The sequence below is a fragment of the Diabrotica undecimpunctata genome, chromosome 6 (assembly GCF_040954645.1).
Source record: "Diabrotica undecimpunctata isolate CICGRU chromosome 6, icDiaUnde3, whole genome shotgun sequence".
Classification (NCBI taxonomy): Eukaryota; Metazoa; Arthropoda; class Insecta; order Coleoptera; family Chrysomelidae; genus Diabrotica; species Diabrotica undecimpunctata.
This window is the reverse complement of record NC_092808.1, coordinates 26322045-26343332: the sequence shown is the minus strand read 5'-3', so window position 1 is coordinate 26343332 and position 21288 is coordinate 26322045. Positions and strand designations below refer to the sequence as shown.

Below are 21288 nucleotides of genomic sequence, written 5' to 3'. Positions count from 1 at the left end.
TATTGTGATTGTGCTATGCCAAAACAACTAAATAGTCTATAGAAAGCTGATTAGCTTTCATATAAGATAGATTATTTTGAACAAGAAATAATGGCGGGACGTTTTTACTATTAATGCTCTAAATAGAGGTAAGTTTAAAATTTAGAATATATAATTTTGTATTAAAATATTTTCTTATGTATTTTACTGTGTTGCAGTAGTCTTAAAACCAAGTGTATTTACTGTTATATAATAATTTGACAAATAGAAAACATTTTAAAAATTCCTCACTTACTAACTATTCTGATGTTTTGGCAACGCTGTTGGGTTCTGACGTCGTAAATCTTGAATGACATGCACGCATTTTTATATGAAAAATACTATACTAATGTAATTTCTTTGTTTTGGGTGTAATAGGGACTTGGGACTTGTCCCTTTGCCCTTGCTTATGTATAATAATAACATTACATAAAAGCTAATATAACAACCAATCAATTATTATAATATTATATTATATATTATATCATATTATATTATATTATATTATATCAATATTCACTATTTTTAGTTTTGACGTCACCACATGATTAAAATATTTAAAATTTACGGAGCCAAAAACAAGAAAACAACTTAAGATTTTAGCCGACGAAGAGTAAGAGTGGCAGCATTGTTGCGTCTTGCGTCGTCGGTCGATTTCGACATCCGAGTCGGTTGTCAATTCATTTATTTGTTAAATAATAAAATGTAGTTTATCTACATTACGCTAGTTATACATAAAATTTAGTGATAAATTATCGTAAAAAATTCTTTTTACGGGAAAACATTTTATATATCATTGTTTAAAAAGTGAATTAAATTTCCTACATACATAACTAATTGGGGTCAATCAACTTCCAGCCACAGAGAACAGACTAGATTAAGATAAAATGCGTGGAAGACCAGGAGGAAGAAGGTATGTAATATATTTATTTGTTCTAGTATTAAGTTAATTATCCACTACCTTTTTTATATAAGATCTCGAAGTAGAGACCGGCGTAGATCTCGAAGTCGCGACCGCGGCTATGGTGGCGGAGGAGGAGGAGGTAACAGAAGAAATGCTGCTGGTGCGATGCTGCGTAAACCTAGATGGGACTTGAACCGATTAGAACCTTTCAAAAAGGATTTTTATGTACCTCTACCTTCAGTACAAAATCGGTCTTTGTATGACCTAGAAGAATGGAGAAGAAAACAAGAAATATCTCTCAAAGGGAAAGGTATTCCTAATCCGGTGCTATCGTTTGAAGAAGCTGGCTTCCCAGATTACGTTATGGAGGAATTGGTAAAGATGAACTTCAAAAGTCCAACATCCATACAAGCTCAAGGTTGGCCAATTGCTTTGTCTGGTAGAGATATGGTAGGAATAGCTTCTACTGGTTCAGGAAAAACTTTAAGCTACATTTTACCTGCAATTGTACATATAAATAATCAGTCTAGGTTGTTAAGAGGAGATGGACCAATTGCCCTGATTCTGGCACCTACTAGGGAGCTTGCTCAGCAAATCCAACAGGTATATTTTTCTTTAATATTTTATACACAAAAATATTCTGAAATTTATATTTAGGCATTAAACATTTTTTTGCCTTTGCCTTTCTTAGTAACTCATCTCTAAAATACAATCTTATGCCACTTCAAAAAGTTCAGTTCAAATATAGAATTCCATTTCTATTATATTCAGAACTGTTAAGGGTAAGAAAGGCAGATAATTAAAGCTTAGTTTGAATTTAAATATGTGTTCATAGAATATTTATCTTCTTTGTAAGCATTTTGTATAACATCGAAGTATTCTTTACTAAATGTTTTTTTATGTTATAAATTAGTTTTATAATTTTTATATCTGTGACTAGGTTGCTACAGATTTTGGCCAAACTTCAAGAATCCGTAATACCTGCATCTTTGGTGGTGCACCTAAAGGCCCGCAAGCTAATGACCTAATGGATGGAGTAGAAATTGTCATAGCAACACCAGGTCGTCTTATTGATTTTCTGGAATCAAACAGAACTAATCTGAAGAGATGCACATATCTTGTCCTGGATGAAGCTGATCGTATGTTAGATATGGGATTTGAGCCCCAAATTAGAAAGATCATTGAGCAAATTCGACCTGATCGCCAAACGTTAATGTGGTCTGCTACTTGGCCTAAAGAAGTACAAAATTTAGCTCAAGAGTTTTTGAAGGATTATATTCAAATTAACGTTGGATCTTTACAACTCTCTGCTAATCATAATATTCTACAAATTATTGATGTTTGTCAGGAGTATGAAAAAGAGAGCAAATTAAGTACTTTGCTAAAGGAAATTATGTCTGAAAAGGAGAACAAAACTATTATTTTTATTGAAACCAAAAGGAAAGTGGATGATATTACTAGAAAAATGAAAAGAGATGGGTGAGTAGTATTATTATAGCATATGTATTTTTGTAACATATTTTTTCTTGTTTGCAACCTTGTATGGTTAATGCAAATAATTAAAAATACAAATATTAAGAATATTCATACATTAAAATAATAATAAATTCCAATTTTCTCACTTCAACACTGATGAGTCAGGCTCTTATACCGCCCTACTAAGTGGAAAAGGGGGCATCTATACTTTTTTCGAAAAATGAGATATTAATATCTAGTTGTTAAATACACCTTCATTCAGGCCCCAAAGCCATGTAGGAAGCATGAAACTGTAGCTTGTAGTAAATTGGACACAGTAATAGAAACATATATAGAATATTTCAACCTATTGATATATCATTATTGTATAATATGAATATCTGAAACAATATAAATTACAGATATCTCCTTTTCGCTTAGTAGGACAGTATACTTAAGTTCAAAGTTTAAATCGGCCATTGTAAACATGCTTGCCAAGTTCATCATCACAACAAAGAGTTTCTTGAAGCCGTCCTTTTTTTTTCACGTTGTATAAATTGCAATTACCTTAAGTAGGGTAATTGTGAAAATCACAATTCCATACAATAAAATCGCAAAAGTAAGCAGGGGCCAAATTATTTAAAATTTTATAAATGAACACCATTGTAAGGTAAAAGACCCTTTGTTGAACTAAAACCCACTGCATTGTTGCATGCTAAGCATTGTTGCTATAGGTGTATATCTTCTTCTTCCACCAAGAATGATTTTCATTCCATGATTTTGTAATTTTTGCAACTGGGTTGATTGATTTAAATTGAAGAGAAAAATAACTCATGAGCAAAAATCGAAGTGTGGTTGAATAATTGCATTAAAAACTGTAATTTTAGTTTAAAGTTTACAAATTTTTAGGAAAAGGTTAATAGTATTTACATCAATATTTGAGTATTTGTATTTAGTTATTATCATAGCCTTCGTCTTTAATACATTTAACTTTAGTTTGTTGATCTTTATTATTATCTTATGATCTTTGATTGAATATGATCTTTATTTATTAACAGACTGCAATGCTGAATTCATTTTAGATACAAAGTTTGAATCGAAACATGCAAGTAGGGTGTCATCTGCATACAAATTAAAGAAATCACATTTAACAAACAAGTTTATATCATTTAAATACAATATGAACAAAAGGGGTTATAAGACACTACCTTGAGGTACCCCAATATTAACACTAATTGCAGAAGAAATAATATCATCAATCCTTACTTGTTGCTTTCTATCCAATAAGTAATATTTAAACCATTCAAGAACATTTTCTCCAATACCATAGTCTTCTAATTGAGTGAGAAATATATTACGATCAATGGTTTCAAAAGTTCTTTTTAAATCAAGGATACTACTACTAAATAATTATCATTGTCCAATTTAGACCTGAATTTACAAAGTGAAAGTTGCAGTGCAGTTTTGCAGGATTACTTTTTACGAAAACCTGACTGAGTATTCATTAAGATTTTATTTTTATCAATGTGATCCATGACTTGATCATATTCTACCAAGTCTAATAATTTCTAAATGGGTGGAAGTATATTTTATAGGTCTAAATTCATCCGCCTTAATAGTATTATTAACTTTTGGTATTGGAACCAACTGTACTGATTTTTAATAAATCTGGAATTTTTGATGATCTAAGAGAAGTATTTATAATAATGTGACCACAAGTTACAAAAAACTCTTTGTTTTTTCATATATATATATATATATATATATATATATATATATATATATATATATATATATATTTATATATATATATATATATATATATATATATATATATATATATGTATATATATATATATATATATATATATATATATATATATATATATATATATATATATATATATATATATATATATGGCACCAAAGTTTTTTTAAATGGAATTTAAATTTGGATATGTCAGGTTTATTTTGTTTCACACGCCATGGGCATGGGCATACAGCAATAATATGAAAAAATATTTAAATATTGAATTGTAATTTCCTTCTAAACAGAGTATTTCAGTTTTATTACTGTCTGCTTCCTACTACCTCAAACCAGCTTGTAATGTTATTCCACTAGCTTATTATAACGTAGATGCTACAGAATTTTCTTCACAGGCTTTCTTGAAAAAGGATAATATTTCATTGTTTTGCCAATATTCTCTGTAGTGTTTTATAATCAGTTTACATATAGCCTGTTCTTTTTATCTGGTTTTAATGGTAAACCTACCTTCACAGCTGCAGATTCCAAAGGCATTTTCAGTCAATTTTTTGGCTAAGATTTATTGGTACCTGGATTGTTTTTATAACTGCAATATCATTTAAAATTTTTGAAATTATTACCTGCTTTGACATTTAAAATATAAAATGCGGTTGGACTGGGGGCTTCATAACAAGCTGAACATTAGTTTTCCAATCAAGAACTGGGGTATGGACCCCCAACCTGTAGACTTTGTCCCAATTTTCTATTATGTTAATATATGGTTTAGGACACGTTTTAACAGACACAGGTGTGATCAGACACATGCGTTTTTTTTTTGGATTGTTTAAAGAACAATGGATTTTAGTTATATCCAAATTACATTCCTATTGGTTGACACAAACATGTCAGTGTTTGCACCAAAGTCAGCTGTGGACATGTCAGTTTTTGTATCCTGAATATTTTATTTAGGATGTTGACTTTTATATTAAAACTATACAGCAACTAGTAACTCTTTAGATTAAGTAGAGTGCTATATGAATCGTAAAACATGTGACTTGTCAGGTTTTGCATTTAGATGCCTGATAAACTTGGTTCGCTATTTCCAGTCCGAACTGTCCAGTGAATTTAGTAATTATTTTTTTGCGAAGTTAGTTACTTTTTGACAGACTAAAAGTGGCTGGAAATTACTGTACAACCAAGCACACGTACTCATAGCCAATATTAATAGTAAACAAACTAAATAGTAAATAAAATAGAACTTTGCGAATTACCGACAATAAATATTTATTTATCTGCACCATATAATAAATATTTATGTTAAATTATAACAACTAAAATATATTTTTAAATATATACTACCCAAAATTTGATGTGTTTAGTATACACTTCCACTATTTAGAATAATTCTTCTTTTTTTAAACAAAGTAGTAGGATACTTTAACTATTAATACTGAGAAGTAGGAATTGTTGTGTTGTAGGTTTCCGACAATGAATCTGTCAAAATATGCCCGAGCTAAACGAATGGAGTTTATGCTCTTTCTAGCTTTTTATAGAATTGGTATTTCGCATCAATCATCCTTCCCACTGGATACATGGACATTGTTGGACATAATTTTCTCTCTACCAGAAGAAAGCCTAACTGATCGTTTACTGTGTTAAAATCAATAGTATAATTTTTGACGTTTTTCAATAATAATCTATTTGATAGTTTCCTGGCCGATCTTGGAGCATATTTAGTCTCGCTATCCTATACACGATGCTTTTATTCTAAATGCCAATGTTTTAATCATTTTACCTAATTCAATATTTTATAACAAAATAATTTTTATGAGAGAGGGTTGAACTACTTGATTCACTGAACAGGCGCCACAGACGGATTTCAACCATATACTTTATATAGGACCAAATTATAATAGGACAAAATTTGTAGATGTGCAAGATTTTTAAAAGACAATTATACATTTTTAGTTTTATTGTATAATTTTAATTCGCTAATAATTTTTTAAATTCCTTTAATTTCAATTGTAGAATATTCTTGATAAACTTTTTTACTTGTATGGCATTTTTGTAACCTTCCGTTTTTTATTTTGGACACATCATATTTTTGTATGTTTTGATTTACAGATGGCCAGCTGTTTGTATACATGGAGATAAATCTCAACAAGAAAGAGACTGGGTATTACAAGGTAATATATAATACCTATTTATTTTCTGTAGAAAATTTTTTTATAAAACAATAATTTTAAAAATTATATTTTTCAAACGCCTTTTGGGGGAAGTATAATTGGAATTTTTGATTTATTACTCCATTATGGTCTGATAAGAACGAAACGGTTTGAAAAATGTTGCAATCCTTTTTGATATTTTCATTATTAATTTAGTCCTACCAATTACACCATAAATTTTATATTTCGTTTTAAGTTTTTTTAAACCATAATATACAGCTAACTCCTGTAAATTTTCTCTGTGTATGAGAAAAAAAAAACAAAAACTTCACAATTTTTCCTGTATCGACATTTTTGGCCATGTTCCCTCAAGTATAGACCAAAAATAATTCTCGGTTCTTGTTCAGCAGATCAGATTATGAGTAAGTATTACTAGTTTACGTGTCCAGTTCAAACAATTAAATCTTGTCCATCCAGGAGAGAGCGGTCTGAATGGCTTTGTTAGTTGAGTGCAGAAGATTGTGTTCACTGCATTGTTTCTCCAACAGAGGACATCTAAGTAGATGTGTTGAATCTTGTACCGCCCAGATTCACACAGAGTATCGTAGTCAGCAGACAACAGTCCCCATTTCTCCATGTTGGTTTTACACTTGGACACTCTGACTTACAGACAATTGTGAGTTCTCCACATAGGATAAGAAAGATGGCTTCCAGACGAAACTTCGTTTTGGGGATTCTGATAGTGGGGAATAGCTTTTTTTCATTTGGTAAGATGATTTCTTTTTAGTGTATCTTGCAGATATATTGATCTGGCTAGAAAGCTTTTTCTCAATTTGAGTCTTCATATCGCTGGTAATCATGGCGTGGATGTCCCGAATCTTGAGTTTGTTTCTTTTGTTCTGCATCTCTAGTTACTCCTCTTCAGATATCAGGCTGAGTAACGACTACGATAGGGTAGAGCTTATGTATAGGTGTGGGTCTCAAACATCCACTGATGATTCTTGCTGACCTCATTGATAGCTACATCTACATGACTAACGTGTGCTGATGCTTCTCGTACTGGCGAGTCAGCAGAAATACATAGTAATCCTCGACATTCTAAGGGTGAAAGGATGTGCGCCTCATTTTTGGTTTACAAGCTTGTGGAGAATACTGTTTTTGGCCGTCAGTTTACATTTAGTTTCAAACGATGTTCTTTGAATAACAACATGCGATCCAAGTAACTCCCAGGCATTTAGGAGAAGTACACTATTCTAGGGTTTCGTTAAACTGTGAATTGATGTAATGAATGTTCAGTTTTTGCTTGTGCAACAATTGCTGTATCATCTACATATATGAAAATCCTAGTATCTACTGGTATGGGTTGGTCGTTAGTGCCAATGTTATACAGTGTAGATGCCAATACAGTGCCCTATGGAATTCCATACAAACATTCATTCAATAGAGTCAGTCAGGGTAATTGCAAACACTATTTGAAATTTCATGATGTCTAAGCATTTGAAATTTATTTAAAAATATAATGTTTCATATTTTAATAAAATAAAAGCTTTTGGCTATTATTCGAAAAGTTTACGGTAGAATGTCTTAAAAACTAGTAAGAAAAAATCACAAAAAAAGATGTCCAATGTTTCCATTTACCCCACAAATTTTAAGAAAAAAACTAAAACAGGGGGTAAATGTAAACAATGATCTCTGGTTCTGTTAAACATAATCTAAACGAAACTGGAGTCAAATGATACATGGTTTGTAATCTAAAAATCGTGCAGATTGGTTCCATTAAACACTCCAATGTTTTCAATTACCCCCGAATATATCAAATGTGCTAAGGAAACTTAAAAAAAAATTAGTATCAAATTAAAATACATAGGTATAACAAATGAATTTTTAAAATTATAAATATTCACTTATTTACTGACGTTCAAAAATATCTAACTTATTAGGAAACTTGTAAAACACTCTTTCATCTTTCATAAAAATATTGGGCTCAGGGGTTATACCAATAATTTGTTCGAAGTTGGCAAAACTAATGTCAATTTCCTGTATGGCAAATTGCTTGCAGGTACCATTCATACATTTTAGAGCTATAACCTTCTTAATTTCATTTTCATCCCAATCAATATCTTCGATCATACAAAGATATCTGTAAGATGTTGTTAGCCTGTTACTGCCCTTGAATTCTACTAATACAAATTTCCCCTACTGGAGTTTGTGGTGTTTTGCAGCCTCTAGTTCTTGTAGCTCTTCTTCGATCTGTTCATTTCATGGACTGTCATCACTCTCAGCATTAGATAGTTCTGTTTCACTTGCATCAGATGACGACAATGACTCTTTACGTTTCTTTGTATTTGTATTTTTACTTGGTACTGGAGTTTCAAGCGAATCAGCAATTTTTCGAACTTTATTTCTTTTTCCATTTCCTTTCTGCTTTCTAAGATCCTCCTGTTCTTTCATTCTGTTCAAAACGTCACTAGCAGTTAATACTTCTCCATAGGCCAACTGTTTTAGCCAAGGGATTATCTTTTTCGTTGTGGGAGTCAAGTTTTCTTGTTATTCTTGTTGACTCCACATGAAATATACTGTCCAGTTTGTCTTTGGTTGGAGAAATAAAACTAGGCATATCCATTCTGCAATTGATGTTGCAAATTTAGCTACAGATGTTTGGTGTTTGAATGATGATGGTTCAGCTTCATTTATTAATGTTTTGTTATTAAATCCACTAGTATTTTCCTTATTTCTATCTAAAGTATTTTCACCAGAAGTCTGGGAGGAGAGTATTTTTTCTTTATAAAACTTAAGCTGCTCTGAATTAAATTCGGATTCAGGAAATTTTTGACTATTTACAGGATACACACCAGTAGTCTTAAAACCAGATATAATATTTTGTTAGAGCATAGCCTCCTGCCAAGTTTCACAAATTTGTCCTTAGATAAACGCCCAGTACTTTCTCTTCTTTTTATATGCTACTAACTTTCGATCCCTAACTTTAGACCAGAATCCTCCTGCATAGACCACATTAATACTGTGAGGGTAATAAAGGAACAATCGGTTGAATAGAACACACCCCTATACATGGTTTTTGTTGATTTTGAACGTGCCTTTGATAGCTTGTCTCACGCTGCTGTATGGAAAATTTTAGAGCTAAGAAACATCCCACAAAAAATAATTTCTATTATAAAGTCACTATATACTGATGCGAAATGCAGCGTGACACACAATGGGATCAACAGTGACGAATTCAACGTACTTACTGGAGTTAGACAGGGATGCGTGCTTTCTCCGTTTCTTTTTAACATAGCTATAGACTATGTTCTCTCCAAACTAGACTCCGACACAAGAGGGATACAATGGACGTTAACCACACGCCTAAGCGATCTAGAATAAGCGGACGATATCTGTCTATTAGGTCAAAGGTTCCAAGATCTGGCTTACCAATTGGAAACACTTTCCACTGAAGCCAATAAAATAGGTTTGAAAATCAATATTAGTAAAACCAAGTCCATGAGAATAAATGTAAGGAACAACACGCTATTTACTATCGACAATATGCAGATTGAAAATGTGGAAAACTTTATGTATCTTGGAAGTGTCATAACAGAAAACGGAGGTACAGAAGACGATATTCGTATGAGGATACGAAAAGCCCAACAAGCTTTCAGCACGCTCAACCCTGTTTGGAGATCTGGCGAGTATACTACAAGGACAAAGATCCGAATATTCCGATCAAATGTCTTGTCTGTTCTACTCTACGGATGTGAAACCTGGAAAGTCACAAACACCCTCACAGACAAACTGCAGGTCTTTGTTAACAAATGTCTACGAAGAATTGTTCGTATATTCTGGCCTAACACCATCAGAAACGACGATCTGCTACTCCTGACCGAACAAAAGAGGGTACAAAATGAAATTAAGTCCAGAAAGTGGGATTGGATCGGTCACACACTCCGAAAAAATAGTTGCAGTATCGCAAAGACTGCCCTAGAGTGGAATTCCCAAGGGGATTTCCATGTATCGAACGAATGGGAACTTTCGATTCCATGTATATTTAACTGATTTGAAAACACACTTATCAAGTGGTTGCAATTTGTCCGTTAAATGACTGGGAAACTTAATAAGGTCAATGTTATGTTTTAATGCTCGTTCAATTATTCGAATACTTATATGACTTCAGTGGCCATCATATAAGAGTACAGCTTTTTGATTTGGCAAAATCTGTGTCTCACGAATTGTTTGCACATGTGGTACAAATCCATTAAGAAACCAATGGTAAAATTGAGGTTCCTCCATCCAACCATTCTTGCTAGAAGCTTAAAGAGTTCCTGGCATGGCCTTTGGTGATACCCATCTTCCTTGGACAGCAGCACCCTTAAAAACGATGAGCGGTGGTAAATATTTTCTATCTGCTGAAACACATGCGAGCACTGTTGTGGACTCCAGAACCACCAGAAACTCTGTATAGAGCTTGACCCTTTGATCCTATAGCTCTAATTCTGGAGGGATCACTATTAAATCCACTCTCGTCAACATTAAATAAAAACATGGATTTACTGATGTCATTAAGGCCATTATTTTGAACAACTTCTTTAGTTTATAATAGAAATCATAAAATAATTTCTGGCTTTCGAGCATCTTTTCAAAGTTTTTGAATATGCTCAGGTTTCTTTAGCGAAAGTGAAGGTTGGCGTTTCATAAATGCAAGATACCAATCTTCATCAGGGATGCCATCTTTGAAGCGAGTTTTTAGGCAATTTTCTTTTTAACGTATTCACCAACTACATTTAGTAACTCTTGTTTATCGCAAGGATAGCCCACATTTGCTCGAGCTTTTAAACATGTTACAATATGGTTTTCAATTTTGTCTGACAATGCAGTAGACACACCAGCTCCCATCTTATCGATTGGTATGTTTCTACCCTTTATGCGATTGTAAATAACGCAATGTGGAATACTGTAGTAAGTAGCAGCCTCCCTATGTTCTGTTTTTTTGACGTTTGCCACGGCATTTACTAAATCATTCAGAGTATTTTGGTGGTTCGGTGGTTTCGAGTAATGGCAAGACCTATAACAAAATAACTCCCTTAAAACAAAAAATCGACTTCTATTTACCCCATGCTCAATATTTAAGGAGGTAATTGTAAACACTTAATGTACTTATTTCTTGTAGTAAATAACCTTCAAATTAATATTTTAGGCAATATAAGGATTCTCATAGTAGCTATAAATTATATAATCACTATACTTACCTAATACAGAGATGCAATGTGTAAAATATTGGCACTGTTCTAAATCGATTTATGTGTTTAAAAACAATCAAATTTAAGTTGCACAAGATGGGGATTCACTTGCCCTGTAAACAACTGAATGTCATTTCACAGAATAAGCAAAGATGGATTTGTAATTATTCTGTGTATGTGACATTGTTGCCATATTTCATTTCTAGCAGTCGGGAGTACTGTTTTCAATTACTCACACTGACTATAATTCATGAACTCAACTCACACGTACAAACATATAATTTGAAATAGCAAACTTTTTTTATTTTTAGATTTTAGAACAGGAAAAGCTCCAATTTTAGTAGCCACTGATGTAGCTGCTAGAGGTCTAGGTAAGTCTTAAAATATTAATATTGAAATATGTGTTCAAATATTTTGAATTAAGTAGCAGGCTAATAGTTATTGTTTTGTTCGATTAAATACTTTTTTATATATTTTTATTTTCAAATTTTAGTAGCAGTTCATATTAGCTTTCTATTATTAGCCTGTTTTGCCATGTTACAACAAATGGTCATATTTATTTTTGAAGCTTTTACTATATCTTTTACCGTCATTCATACATAATTATTAAAATGTAGATCTGGCTTTTTGTTTTAGCATGGTAATATTGTCGAGTGTTGTAAAATAATACGTTTGCTGAACAAAAAAGTAAAATTGTCACTACTCTCTTTTCCAGAGGCACTAGCGAGTTAATGACAGACAGAAAAGATAGTTTTGTCATTGTGGCTGTGCCTCTCACTTTTGGACATCCTTCGTTGAATGGCCAACGCACAAACGTGGCCATATTCGATGTCACTGTGGCCCTCTGTGTAATGGCCATCAACCGGGGCCTGTTATTGTATTCGGGCTGCGCTGCGCCAAGCCGGATGCGCACTGGCCTTCCCCTACTTGATCTGTCTCTAGTGTCGTCGTGAGATGGTCTCAAAATTACTGGACCAACTATGATTGTTGGCCAATGGCCCAGTGCTGGTCGCTCGCCGACTCCCGTTGGGCGACACGCACCAGCCCGGCATGATTTTTGGTATGCTTTATATTATTTTAACACCAGGTCAGAGGTCACAACTGGCAGTGACTCTTTAGATATAAATAAATTTTGTGTTAACTGCATTATCACTGCGAACCTATTCTCAACATGTGACGACTAGCAATGTCACTATAGAACATAGCGTAAGTTTATATGAAATTAATACTGTCAAAATTTGTCATTTTGTGAACTAACTAAGCTAACATTTTTACAATTATTTAAGAAAGGCAAAAAAACAATGTTTGATTTGTGAAAAATGGGGTTTTGATCAGTTTTGGTCCACTCCTTTCAATACAAGGCAAGAGGAACAAACATATAAAGATTATCATCTCTGCCTTATAGTCTTAAAGAAATAACGCGATAAGAAGCTTAAGAAATATCTGAAATGGCGATACAAAATAGTACTAGACAACAAAAAATCAATTTTCTACATCATTTCGTGTATCTTTCAGTTGGCAGCTTAGATATTTCTTGCATTCTCAGTGTCTTCAGTGGCAACGGCTGAAGATAAAAGCAGATCCTTAACTAATGTATACGCGATAGAGGAATGAGAGATGGTCAAATCAGACGTAAAGTTAAGCAAAAAACCAATAATGCAAGATATAAATCTTTTAAAATTAAAATCTGAATATGTGTTTTCATAATCTTCATAAAATTTAACTCAAGGTAAAGGTGGTAATGTTTGAATATTATCTGTTTAAATAATAATAACAGCATTTGTGTGTTATTTTCAAAGCACCTAAGTGATATTGCTAGAGTTCAATTCCTTGTTGCAGTCTACTTTGTGCAACAAATAAAGATCTTATAGTTCGCATTTGCATGTTATATATTACAGAGGATTACCAATTAACAATGTGGATATTCCTTCATCATTACAGATAGTACTTAGTAATAGTAGATTTTTACATTTTACAGATAGTACTTAGTAATAGTAATTTACTTCGTTCCTTCAGTGTTTTTAGTTTGACTTTATGTTAAATATAATTCGAATACTAAAATATGTAAATATCATTAACATATACTAATTTTAATCAAATTTAATTCTTGCACTGAGTTATATTATTGGCATTATATTTATGAATCTTGTCATTAAAACATTTTATTTTATATGAGGTCTGTCTTAAAAGTATCTGGCTAGTGATATCTTCACAATCCTTTATTATTCATCATCCAGCTCTTGCATTCTTCGAAGAAATCTTCATTTAATTTTACAACATGCTTCCATCAAAAGCAGTTATGAAATTTTTGTAATGTTCCTTTTTCTTTATGTGCCTGCTGGTTCTCACTAAATCCATTCTGTATAATTGCTTGCCTATGTACCTCACAATTGTATTTCAGTAGCGATTTATGCATATCCCGGGTAAAAAAGTTAGTATCGTCATATTTACATGAATGGTACATTGACAGTGACATATACGGCGTCTTGCTTTGTGTATTTATTTATTTCGAGTGGTTTTTCTTATAAAAAGTGTCTCAAGAATGTCAGGTGGGTGGTATATTGTTTAGATAATGTAATAATAACATAAAAAGAATAAAAAGTGTATCTGATGTCACTTTTACCGGCACGTTTTATTGCCGGTTTTGGTTGGTAACCACTAGACACTTGGAGCTATTTTTTTTTAGAATCAAAGACACACTGGTCCATAAGCGACTTAGAAAATATGAATTCACTCCACTTTAAAGCGTTATTGGATGAAATACCAAATAATGCTGAATCAGTGACTTCAGAAAATATTGTTCCTCATCAAAACAAAGATGGGGAACGTGATGACGACTTGCATCTGCTTTAAAGTCAAAGTAGACTCCAAAAAGAGATCATAAAATAGACACTTGACGCTTCACACGTGAATTAAGCAAGTAGTTTTGGGAAGAAACTGGACAAAATGTACCAGAGACCATTGAAAGTTCTACAGATATGTTCGTACACTTATTTCCTGATGAGCTCATTAAACACTTTGTTTTCCAAATTAATTTGTACGTTATACAAAAAAATGGTGGTATTAGTAATTGTTGAAATGCACTTTTTGCTTGTTTTTTCTTTTTGAGTTTAGTGTCTACTGGTTACCAGTGGTAACTATATCCTGTAGGGATATCAGTTATCCTGAAAAGATTAAAATGTGTTTTGGAAGTTCAAAAAACACTAAGAAATACAAAAAAATCATTAACCATTTATTTTTCTTAAAAAAAAATAATTCCGGCCTCAAAGGGTTAATTGGTTTCTATGTCATCGAAACGTTGTCCGTTAAATGGTATTTTTAGTTTTCGAGACATGAAAACGTCGCAGTTCGGTCGCAATCACCTCCACAAGTTTGGTGTGTCCTTCCCAAGCAATAACGCCCCATGGCATTACGGCACCACCACCACCAAAAATAACGCCCTGTATATGAGATGCGATTGGTTATACAAGAGAAAGTGGAAGGAAAAGGAGGACAGTAAAATGAGCCGTGATGATCGCCAATGCCTTTAAAGGATGAGGCACATGAAGAAGAAAATATCAGGTTTTAACTGGCATACCGTTCCCCGACTCTTCCGTAGACGATATTTCGTTCATGTGGCTTCCATAACTGAATTCTCGTCTGATATGCGAACGAAACATTTTTTCACTATTATAAAAATTAATATTAAACTCACCAGTCTTCCGGATTGAACGGCGTGGATTTTCATTGCGCCGAGCTTTCGACATTCTGTCTGATGTCTTCTTCAGGGCTTCCGAGGTCTCAGTCTCCCGAGCCCCCAGACACTGATCAATATTTACTTCACTACTGTACATTCACTCCATAATCTTTTTTCTTCAACTGTATTTAAGTTTCGGTTTTCTGATCCATGGATTACAATTGTGCATATGATGGTTTTATATAGTGTGGTGTTTCATAACGCGGCAAATGTTGTCCTTCAAGTGGTCAATTGATTCATGCTTATCGGCGTAGACCAGCACCTTCACATATCCCCACATAAAATAGTCTAGTAGTGTTAAATCGGTCGATCTTGGAGGCCGATTCACGGTCCGAAACGTGAAACTATGCAGTTACCAAACGTTTCCTTCAATAAATCAATTGTGGCACGAGCTGTGTGACATGTTGTGCCGTCTTATTGAAACAACAACTCCTGAACATCATGGATGTTCAATTGAGGAATGAAAAGGGCAGTAATCATGTTTCTATAGCGGTCACCATTAATTGTAACGTTCTGGCCAGCATCGTTTTTGAAGAAGTACGATCGATCGATTCCACCAGACCATAAAGCACACCAAAGAGTCAGTTTTTCTGAATGTAATGATTTCTCAACATACATTTGAGGATTATCTTAATTAATTCTGAAATCGTTTGTTGATGATAATGTAGTCAATTGGTTTCTAATCATTTTTTTTTTGACAGTCAACTGGAGATTTCCAGATGTAGAGTCTTCGAGGTGGTAGTTGGAAAAAGGTGTTCATTATTGCACTATCCGTTTCCTGGCAGAACAACAAGGCGGTCTCCTCTATCATTTCGCGTTCCTAATCCAAAGTGTCCCGCAGTATTGCTAACACCTCCTTTGCATACTTTGGCGTTGAAATCTCCTAGTAGGATATTCACTTCTTATTTTTTGGTATGTTTTAAGGATTCTTTCAATTGTTCATACAATATTTCTATTTCCTGCTCTGAGCTTTCCGAAGTTGGAGCATATGCTTGAATAATGTTCACGTTAACTGGTTTAGCATTAATTTTGAGTACTGCAACTTTATCTGATATTCTAATATCAATTGCAATCACTAACATTGTCTTATTAACAGGCAGTTTATTGTTAGTTAATCAATCTTTTATTTCAGTCTTGGTTGAAGACATGTTTGGTGCTTCCTCTAACAACTTACTATGGTATGGAACGTTATCCATTATAATTAGGGATGGTTCAGACAAATTTTTTAATAGTTGATTTTCAAACCATGATAAAAAATTTGCTTGATTTATTTCCCCATGGTAGTCCATTAAAGCCGATTTAGAGGAAAATATAGCCTTTGAACCCCCTAAATGAATCTATTTTCATTACCAGCATGAACTATAATATATTTACAAAAAAAAAAATTATTTCAACACCTTTATGTTTTCAATATTTTAAATATATTACCGTTTTCCATCAGTTTATAAGATTTTACACTTCATTTATTCTCATCTTGCCATGAGTTTGCCAAAACATGATTGATAATATTTTGATGTTTGATTTATTATTAATTATTATCAATCATATATATATATTTAGGGATTTTACAGTATTCACTGCCTTCCCTCGCTCAACCGTTTCCATCTCTCTCTGTTGTTCCATTCTCCATCGTTTAGTCCTCTCTTACTCATGGCGTCGTCTACTTCGTTCCTCCAGGATTTTCGGGGTCGTCCTCTTTTCCTCCTTCCTATGGGGCTCCATTCGGTTATTCTTTTTATCCATCTGCTGTCGCTAGCTCTTCTTACATGTCCATACCACTTTAGTCTTTTTTGTTCTATATATGTTAGTATGTCTGTTTCTATTGATGTTCTTTGCTTTATTTCGTCATTACTTCTCCTATCCATTCTTGTTACTCTGCAGCATCTTCGCAGGCATTCCATCTCTGTTGCTATTATCTTACTGCTGTTTTTCTTGTTTATGATCCAATTTTCGGCCCCATATGTCATAATACTTCGCACTAATGTTTTATAAATCTGCGTTTTTGTCTTCATATTTAGGTGTCTATCCCACCATACTGAGTTAAGTTGTCGGATTGCTGTTCTTGTTTGTCCTAATCTTTGTGTAATTTCTTCCTCTGTTGTTGCCTTTTTCGTGATTATGAACCCCAGGTATTTGAATTTATCCTTTCCTTTGATTGTTACGTTGTCATCAATCTGTAGATCTTCTATGTCTTCTTCACTTGTAGATAGGTACTCTGTTTTCGCGAGGTTAATATCTAGGCCAGCCTTGGTATATTCTTCTTGTAGTTTCTTCATCATGTAGCTGAGGTCGTCTTGGTCTTGTGCAATCACTACTTGATCGTCTGCAAAACTTAACGTATATAGGTATTCGTTCCGTACCGGTACTCCCATGCCTCCGCATTTTCTTTTCCATGTAGTCAAGGCTTTCTCTAAGTATATTTTGAATAGGGTTGGAGATGTGGAACAACCCTGCAGGAGCCCTTTTGTTGTGGTGAAGTCTCCTATGATTCTTGTTCCCATTTTAATGGACACTTTATTTTCTTTATACAGAGCTTTTGTAGCTTCTATGAGTTCCGTCTGTATTTCTAATTTGTACATTGCCTCCCATAGTTCTGACCTTGGTACAGAGTCATACGCCTTTCTCAGATCCACAAATGCCAAGTGTATATCTCTATTTTTTGCTTTTTTCTTTTCCAACAGTTGTTCCAGTGTGTATATGTGGTCTATGCATGATCTTCCTGCCGTGAAGCCTGCCTGATCCTCCCCGATTTTGCCTTTTATCGCTTGCTCTATCTTTTCTCGCAGTATCTTCCCATATAATCTTCCTATTGATGATATTACGCTTATTCCTCTGTAGTTTTCGCATCGTTTTCTATCTCCTTTCTTAAATATAGATGTCATATATGCCGCCGTCCATTCCTTTGGGAGCTGTTCTCCATTTATGGCTTTCTGAAATATCCATTGTATCATCCGGTGTAATTTTTTTGATCCGTATTTTATAAGCTCAGGTGAGATGCCTCCAGGTCCCGATTATCAATCATGTTTCCTAAAATTAAATAAAATTAAAACATTGTAATTGCATAATATACTTTTAATCATTTTATAAGTATATTATCCATCAAAATAGTTGAACAAACGGAGCCCATTAAGATACGGCGAGGAGTCAGACAGGGTGACACTATATCACCCAAACTATTCAATCAAGCTTTGGAAGACGTTATAAGGAAATTGCAATGGGAAAAACGGGGTATTAACGTAAATAGCCAATACTTGAATCACTTAAGATATGCAGACGACATTGTATTAATAACAGATAAAAGGGAAGAATTGCAAAATATGATGGATGAATTAAATAGGGAATCGACAAAAATAGGTCTACAAATGAATTATAATAAAACGAAAATTATGACCAACCAACCAGAAGAATTAATAATTACAATTGCACAAACAACTATAGAACAAGTAAAAGAATATGTATATTTGGGGCAACTAATTAAATGAAATAAATAAAATCAGACCGGAGAAATAAAGAGATGGATTCGGTTGGCTTGGGTATCTATCGGAAAACTTTCCTATATACTAAAAAATAGAAAATACCCCCAATATTTAAAAACAAGAGTCTTCAACCAATGTATACTTCCTGTTCTCACCTACGGTTCTCAAACTTGGACGTTTACAAAGGAAAACATGAAAAAAATAGCTTTGAGGGAAGTTAATGCAACAACTTTCCTCAAAGTTTTTGTCAGTTAACTCAATCAAAAGATGAACTTATTCAAAAGGTGTTTCCAGATGTTGCTCAAAATTACAGAAACCATGATTGGTCTAGCGAACGGGTTATATTGGCTGCTAAAAACATAGATGTAAATGAATTAAATTTCAAAATTCAAGAACAAATTACAGGCGAATTGAGGATATATAAATCAGTTGATTCGGCTACTAACCAAGATGATGTCTGATGCCTGAATTTTTAAACTCGCTGGATTTACCAGGATTGCCACCTCACAATCTTCAATTAAAGGTTGGATCGGTAGTTATAATTTTGAGAAATATAATAACCACATCTTTGCAACGGCACACGGTTAACGATAATAAAATTCTTGAACAACGCGATAGAAGTAACTATACTGAAAGGAAAGTATAAAAGAGAAGACATTTTGATACCACGCATCCCAATGATTCCGACTGATGTACCATTTGAATTTAAACGACTACAGTTTAAAGTGCGGCTTTCTTTTGCTATGACCATAAATAAGTCTCAGGGGCAATCGTTGGTGACGATCAGGTGTTTGTGGTATTAATCTAGAAAACCCATGTTTCTCACATGGTCAATTGTATGTTTCCTGTTTCCGTGTTGGAAAACCATCACATTTGTTTGTATGTTCACCAGGTAATCAAAGAAAAAACATTGTATATCATAAAGCACTACAATAAAAATAACACAGATTTTTGTTAATAATTATGATTCACTTGATTTACAATAAAGCGATTACTGAAAATACTTATATACGTCTTATTTCATTTTTCTTTATTACATCGGTTATTAACCCTATGTTAATAATAATAATAATAAATAATTAATTATCTCTATGTTTTGTCATTCAAGCACCCACTTTATAAATATTTGTCACCTTTAGGTTCCCACTATCCCTTTAGATTATTTTTCAATCAGGTTTGAACCTTAAGTTCCCTCTTAGTTTGAAGCCCTCTGGCAGATATCCCAGTCCGGGTTTTTAGTGGGTCCAAAAGGGTGGCCAAAGTTCTGGAAGCGAAGATACTTAGGTCACCCGAACTGACCCTCACACCCCGCCCTATCGTCATGGTGACGGTTCTGTTCAGGAGAATTAAAGAAATAAACTGCCACATTCCAAATCTATTTGACAGAACGAAGTCTGTCGGGTCCGCTAGTTTGTTATAAAAATACTTTTTCTTTAGATATAAAAACTAACAGAATTGTTGGACGTATATGAATACTATAGTCCTTAGATATTGTGTTTATTTGATGGTTTGTGAATAATTTAAAATAAGAATTAGTCAAACATTACCAATTACTATTTTTCTAGCCTTAGAAGTTATACATACGCGAATATAATCGTAAAACATTAGTTTTGCTTAACTCACTTGGTGAGACTAGGTCTCGACATAGTTTGGTAGTTTTGCATTGCATTTTTTGAAGTATTTAAACTGTTTTTAATACAAAAACAAATTAGAACGTATCGTTTTAAACTATTGATGAATATTAAGTAAATAGTACAATTAATTGAGATCGATTTTAATATTAAAAATACATTAGTAATCTTATACTTGTTTAAAATAGATTTGTTTTTGTATTAATTCAGAAATATCCGTTTTCCTACAGTAATTTATTTGTGTTTAAAGAGTAATACTGCCAATCACTATTTCATGATATGTGGGAATATCATCTTCGAATTCGCTCATAAACAATTTTGAATAAACGTCGAATTCCGTTATTTACCTATTGATTTTGCCGAGAAAATATGTTTACTTATAGTATTTTTTAATTTTAGAATATTTCAGATTTATAAATCGATATAACATATTTTAAGGCGTGCGATATATTTTTTTCTATATTTCGGTCAAAGGGTCCTTCATCCACATATATGTCTTGTAATATTATTTAAAAATTGTTATTGAACTGTTAATTGAAGCTTTCTTTTAATATATGATATAGTTTATTATTTTGATTTAAGTAAATATATAATGTGTTGTCGAGCATTTCCCTATAAACATACACATATTATGGGAAATTGCCCAATGATTGAATTGCCTGAGATTTGAACCAACCAACTGATTAGAGTGTTTTGATACCCCACCACAAAGCTCTAGTCTAATGACAGGCCTCTAATACAAATCTTCACAAGATTATCTTTCATCCTGTCATTCAACTCTAGGAACCTACATTAAGCCACTATTCTTTCCCAGAAGTAATAAGATAGTCTGGTTAGTTCTGAGCCTCACCCAGGAATTGTAACACGGTTCACATAATTATTTTGGAATTATCTTAATCGCTATTTGATATTCTGTGAATTAGTGATT

The 21288-nt window shown here is 33.2% G+C and overlaps 1 protein-coding gene across 1 annotated transcript in view; it reads left to right on the top strand.

Moving 5' to 3' along the window:
- Positions 1-636: 636 nt before the first annotated feature.
- LOC140443313 (uncharacterized) overlaps positions 637-21288 on the top strand; it is a 51283-nt gene continuing 30631 nt past the window's right edge. Inside the window, exons 1-5 of the mRNA XM_072534505.1 lie at positions 637-931; positions 994-1525; positions 1863-2401; positions 6246-6307; positions 11829-11888. Coding sequence (XP_072390606.1) covers positions 906-931; positions 994-1525; positions 1863-2401; positions 6246-6307; positions 11829-11888 — 1219 coding nt within the window. The 5' untranslated portion in view covers positions 637-905. The remainder of the gene's footprint in view (positions 932-993; positions 1526-1862; positions 2402-6245; positions 6308-11828; positions 11889-21288) is intronic.